The 6417-nt window shown below is 40.8% G+C and overlaps 1 protein-coding gene across 1 annotated transcript; it reads right to left on the bottom strand.

Annotated features, from left to right (window-relative positions):
• ZNF397 (zinc finger protein 397) lies at positions 1 to 5638 on the bottom strand. Its single transcript, XM_036245717.1, has 3 exons — positions 5144 to 5638; positions 4773 to 4911; positions 1 to 1400 (listed from the first exon to the last, which is right to left on the bottom strand). Exons 1-3 carry the CDS (start codon positions 5555 to 5557, stop codon positions 358 to 360), a joined length of 1596 nt encoding a protein of 531 aa, XP_036101610.1. The 5' UTR covers positions 5558 to 5638; the 3' UTR covers positions 1 to 357.
• Between the last annotated feature and the right edge of the window lie 779 nt (positions 5639 to 6417).

The following is a 6417-nucleotide window of genomic DNA, read 5'->3' as shown; positions in this document are numbered from 1 at the left end:
CCCCAAACCTGGTACACCAGAAGTCAGATGCAGTGACCAAACTTGGGTTGTGTACCTCTTCATGACATTCTCATGGAAAATGGTTTCAATATACTAGTCCCATTTTTCCTATTTCCTAAGGATTCCTAATGGGAACAGAAAAGCTGAATGCAGCGGTTCTTCCACCTGCTGTTCTGACTAGTCACAGGAAGCTTTCAGGGGGCCGTATGCAGACGCACTCAGAAGTGCTGCATAGTTAGACCGACTCAGGACCTAGTAATTCACAACCTTCATGGAGTCTTGTTCAAAGTAAACCCTTTTGACTAACAAAGATATAAATTTGACTGAAGTATTTACAATATTCATTTTATTCACAAGTTACTTTATAGTGTGGACTCTCTGATGGCGCATAAGGACTGATCTATGCCTGAAAGCCTTCCCACATTCATTACATATATAAGCTTCATCCCCAGAGTGGATTCTCTGATGTTGAACAAGGGCTGAGCTCCTTTTGAACGTTTTGCCACATTCATTACACTGATAAGGTTCCTCTCCACTATGAATTCTCTGATGTCTGATGAGGTTTGAGCTCAAACTGAAGGCTTTTCCACACTCATTACATTCATAAGGCTTCTCTCCACTGTGTATTCTCTGATGGGTTATCAGCTCTGAGCTCTGCCGGAAAGCTTTTCCACATTCATTACATTCATAAGGTCTTTCTCCTGTGTGAATTCGCTGGTGTCTAATAAGCTTTGAGCTTTGGCTAAAGGTTTTCCCACACTCACTACACTCATAGGGTTTCTCACCAGTATGAATCCTTTGATGGATAATGAGATATGAACTTTGACTGAATGCTTTGCCACATTCGTTACACTTACACGCTTTCTCACCCGTATGAATTTTCCGATGTCTAATGAGGGCTGAGCTCTGATTGAAGGCTTTCCCACACTCACTACATTCATATGCTTTCTCACCACTATGAATTCTCTGATGAATAATAAGATACGACCTCAAACTAAAGGCCTTCCCACACTGGTTACATTTATAGGGCTTTTCTCCAGTATGGATTCTCTGATGTTGTGTTAGAGAGGAATGTTGTTTAAAGCTGTGCCCACATACATCACATCTATAAGGTCTCTCTTCTGTAGGAAGTTTCTGATACGTTACAGAGTTTGTACTTAGAACCAGGCTTCTTTGAGGCTCATGATGGTCTCTCTTTCCTAGAGATGTGTGTGTGATTACTTGACTTAAAGTGCCTCCTTGGGAAGGGGATCGTCCTAATTTCTCTCCTGAAGCCCTTCCTTGCTGCCACTCTAAATTGCTTTCGTGTTCACTAACTCCTCCGACTGAAAGTTTCTGGGGAAGTCCTGCTTTTTCTCCTGAAATGTCCTTCTTTGTCGCTGATTCATTGTTCTCACAATCTGAAATGATAATAGCAAAAAACAGATTTTTAATTTCTCCAGTCACTCTCAATACTTTCTATGTGAGAGAAAACAGATGCTTCTACCCACAAAAGATGTCACTGTCCACATATATCTGATCACAACAGGGTCCCTCCTTTCTAATACTAGGGCCTATATCTACACTTTGCAGTTTATCCTTTCTTGCCTCCTGAGTCTTCAGTGGGTCAATTACCTACTACTATTCCTTTCCTAATAATTTCAACCTCTTTCTCTACTGTCTCCTTTTTGCTCATCAGCATTTAAATGAGCTCAAGTCTCTCTTATCTTTTAAAATCAAGCTCCCTGCCCACACATCTTCCTCGTGAAACCTCATATCCATTCAGAGTAACACATCTTAAAGGGGTTGTCTATACTCATCTCTCTTCTGCAGTCTGGTTTCTGCCTTACCTGTGCCCTGCCCCCTTCCCTTCCTTTCTCATCCCCATACACTCTCATCAAGGTCATCAACTTCATAGCTACTTAATCTATGGATACTTTATGGATCTTACTTAGTTGGACTCTCTGTAACAACGACACTATGGACAACACCTTCCTTCTAAAAACAGCTAGATTAGCCCGGCCAGTGTGGCTCAGTGGTTTAGGTTCGACCCATGCACTAAGAAGCTGCCAGTTCGATTCCTGGTCAGGGCACATGCCCACATTGTGGGCCTGATCCCCATTGCGGGGCATGTAGGAGGTGGCCAATCAATGTTCTCTCTCATCGATGTATCTATCTCTCTCTCATATCAATAAAGAAAAAAACACTTTTTTAAATAAAAAAATAAAAACAGCTAGATTAGCCTGATTTCTGTGGCTGTTCCTTCTTAGATTCATAGGCCAATCATTCAAACATAAGTTCCTTCAAATTTTGTTCTGGGCTCTCATGTATCCCCACTCACAAACTGTCTTCCTCCTAGATTTCAATTAATAATGTACTTATGTTATAAGCTAATCGGGTCTCTAATTCTATCCCAATTTTCTCTGTTAAGCACTCAACTCTCATATCCAATGCTAACTGTGCATTTACTTGTGAATATTTCACAAGCACCAAAATGTCCCAAACTAAATACACCATCAATGTGTTTTTTTTCTTACGTTTTCCATTTACAATATAGTACCACTATTAACCAAGCTGTTTAAGACTAAAACTTGAGCCCTGGCCAGTTTGGCTCAGCGGTTAGAGCGTCGGCCTGCGGTCCGGAGAGACCCGGGTTCGGTTCCCGCTAAGGGCACGTACCTCGGTTGCAGTTTGTCCCCGGCCCTGGTTGGTCGTGCGGGTGGCAGCCACTCGATGTGTCCCTTCACGTCGATGTTTCTCTCTCTCTCTCCCTCCCACTCTATCTGTACAAAAAATGAAAAAATATCCTCGGGTGAGGATAAAAAAAAAAAAAAGACTAAAACTTGAATATCATCCTCAACTCTTTAAAAAAAAATCTTTTTTTTTTTCTTTATTGATTTTAGAGAGAAAGGAAGGGAGAGAAACAGAAACATCCATGAGAGTGAGAGAGAAAACATTGACTGGCCACCTCCTGCACGCCCCCCACTGGGGATTGGGCCCACAACCTGGGCATGTGCCCTGACTGGGAATCGAACCGGCAACCTCTTGGTGCATGGGTCGACGCTCAACTACTGAGCCACACCGGCCAGACCTCATCCTCAACTCTTATCCACATGCTCCACTTTTAATAATGACCAGCTACTGCAGCGCAATTTAAATACTGATAAGCAGGCATCAGCTATGATGTTCCCCACCTCTCACCATAATACATCTTGATTTACTCACTGTGGCCACTTGGATTACAACAGTCTAATAGGGCTTCAAATGCATTTTCCACCCTGCAACTAAGTTTTCCCACACATATCCACTCATGCCATTCCCTTGTCCAGACCTCTTCAACTGTATCCCACTTCACTGCACAAACTAATTAGAATGACATACAAATTTTCACAATCTGGGTCCCATTTTCCTCTAGTTTATTTTACTTTCTCTCCCCTATGAATTCTCTATTCAAGTTAAGTTGAATTATCTGCAATTCCCAGAATGGGCTATATTCTGTCACCTTTAAGACTTTGTGGCCTTTGTTTGTGTGCTATTATAACAGAGGAGATATATATTTGGTCTTCAACCCCAGTTCCCAGCAGTTTTTTTAAAAACCCTTGAAATTTCCTAAGTGGTATAGATGAGAGGAGTGTTTCCTTTTATTCATAAGTCCCAAACAACCACACCTGGGTTTGTTAATGAGGTGACTATTGGGGAGGTAGGCTGATTGCCATAGGAACCAACCAAGTGATTAGGGGGTGGGAATTTTCAGCCCCATCCTCTGACCTTCAGGGAGAAGAGCTGGAAACTGAGTAAGCTCATCACCAGTGGCCAATGATTTAATCAAGTGTGCCCATGTAATGAAACCTCCACAAAAACTTTAAATAAAGGGGTTCAGAGAGCTTCTGGGATGGTGAATATATCCAAATGTCAGGAGAATGGCACCCCAAACATCACAGCTATAGAAGCCCCTCCTGGACTTTACCCTATGTACTGCTAGTTCATTTGTACCCTTTATAATAAATTAGTAATAGTAAGTAAGGTGTTTCCCTGAGTTCTGTGAACCACTGAAGCAAATTATGAAACCTGAGAAGGCAGCCATAGAACTGCCAATTCACAAGAAATCAGAAGTATGGGTAACCTGGGGCTCATTACGTGCAACTGGCATCTGAGGTGGGGGAGGAACAGTCTTGTGGGACTGCAATTTTAACCTGTGGGGTCTGCACTAATTTGGGGGAATTAGTGTAAGAACTGCTTAACGTGAGGGAAAATACCATACATCCGGTGTCTGAAGTACTGAGAAAGTTTTTCCCTTTAGCTTGGGATACTCCTCCTCCTCCCACCTATTTACTTGGCTTTTTCCTACTTATAGTTCAAGTCTTAGGAGTCCTTGAACCTCTAAGTTGGATTAGGTGTCCTTACATATGCTCTTATAGTACCTAGTGCTGACTTTTATTCTGTAATTTATGAGACTATACTGCAATTGCCTTTTTGCTTGTCTACCACCCTATCCAGACCTGAAAGTTCCTTGAAGATAGAGACCCAGTGCCTGTCATACCGGATGTGTATTAGTATCCAGTTAAGATATATAATGAAGGAATAAGTAAATAAATGACAGAGAAACTGACACAAAGAGGCCTGACTGCACTTTGTGAGGGTTGCTGAATAAAAAGCTGCTAAAGTGAGCACCTCTGGCCTAGAATAATAAAGGTGAGGCTTACACGTGGCACATTTATAAAATGCAATTGATTCTGTATCCTCAAAGCCAGAGGCTTAACTGATAAAAGTTCCCAGATGAGTTTATTTCTTACCACTTGTGGGCGAAAGGCAAGGTTCCCAAGATTTCAACTTTGTCTTTAAAGGCTGGAGTTGGATATTTAACTCTTGGGATGCTTCAAGACATGTCAAATCCTTCCATGGTACTGCTAGTCTTTGTGGACTAGCTGGGACCTGAAATCAGTAAAATGTGATGAGCATGGTGAGGAAATTCCTAGGGAAATGCTTAGTTAAAAAAAATCTCAGGGGGATAGAGGAAAAAGAACTATTTAAGGGTAGTGACTAGTAGTCACTTCAGGGTTATGGTTCAGTAGAGACGTATTTTTACCCTCTAGTTACGATGATGCCACATGCTCTAGTTTGTAAATTCCTTTTCCCAGAACATATTGCATCTCCTTGTTCCTACCTGCTGCCCTGGGTCATCAAATTCCCTCTCCAAATCCTCCAATAGAGTCACAGCTTCCTCACCACTTTTTGGACTATGTTGCTGAACCCAGACCTGCAGTTCCTCAGGCAGGATGCTCAGGAACTGCTCCAGCACCAACAGTTCTAGGATCTGCTCCTTCGTGTGCAATTCTGGCATGAGCCACTGATAGCAAAGCTCCTGGAGGCGGCCCAGAGCCTCCCGGGGCCCAGGTGTCTCCTGGTAGCAAAACTTTCTGAATTGCTGGCGAAACAATTCTTGGCAGGATTGGGTACTCCCATTCTGCTTTAATTTCTGACCCCAGGAAAGGCTTTCTTCTACTTTCACTAGTATCAGTTCTTGTTTCTGAGGATTTTGAGGTAGCAGGGTTGAAACTGCTCTGGATTCCACAGCCATTCTGGCCTGAAACAGTTGATCAAAAAGCTCACTACAACTGGGTACTCAACTTCAGAAATTCTTTGAGTAATCTCTTCTTTCCTGAAGGATAAAAAAACACTGTTAACTTATAGCAATGAAAAAAAATCTCAAAGATCAGTCATTCCAGTAACATATTGAAAAGGAGCAAGTTTGAGACTATAAATAAATAATAATCAAGTGACAAACTAAAAATCACTAATGTCTTTTACTGTCTCCTATTTTGTAGAATTTCTTCCACTGATTCTATATGAAATTTTGGAAGTCAAAGAATGTAATATTAACATGAGTCATATACTGAGAAATTTCCTTTTTAATTCTTTTTCAATTCTGACTCATTGAGGAGAAAAATCTCTTTAACTTGTATATAAAATTTGCAGAACTCCCTCTTTAATAGTGATAAGTATTAGACTACCAACAGTAACAGTATCTAGGTAGGATTTAATAATGCTAACTTAAAAAATATATATTTTTAGTGATCTATCTATGGCAAATAATGTTGATTCATTTAAGGTAGTAAAACATTTTTTCAATGCATAGTAAACATTTGATTTAAATACAAACTTATTGGTTATTTGTCATTTGATCAGTTTTGGTATTCACTGAATTTCTTCAACAAACACGGAGGAACTTACTATGGGCTCTGTAGTGAGCCGGGTACTAGGATACAAAGGTTTTTACTCCTTAATAAAGGAGTCTACGAGGATAGCCAGTAAGTATTTGTTAAATGCTTACCATGTATTCAAAACCATGTTATATGTAGGGACACAGAATAAATGAAAACGTCAATCTCAGCTTTCAAAAAGCTTAGAATATATTGGAGTAAACATTTTTAAAAAGTG

Source organism: Molossus molossus, unplaced genomic scaffold (genome assembly GCF_014108415.1).
Source record: "Molossus molossus isolate mMolMol1 unplaced genomic scaffold, mMolMol1.p scaffold_m16_p_6, whole genome shotgun sequence".
Lineage (NCBI taxonomy): Eukaryota > Metazoa > Chordata > Mammalia > Chiroptera > Molossidae > Molossus > Molossus molossus.
This window is presented reverse-complemented; position numbering and strand designations above follow the sequence as displayed.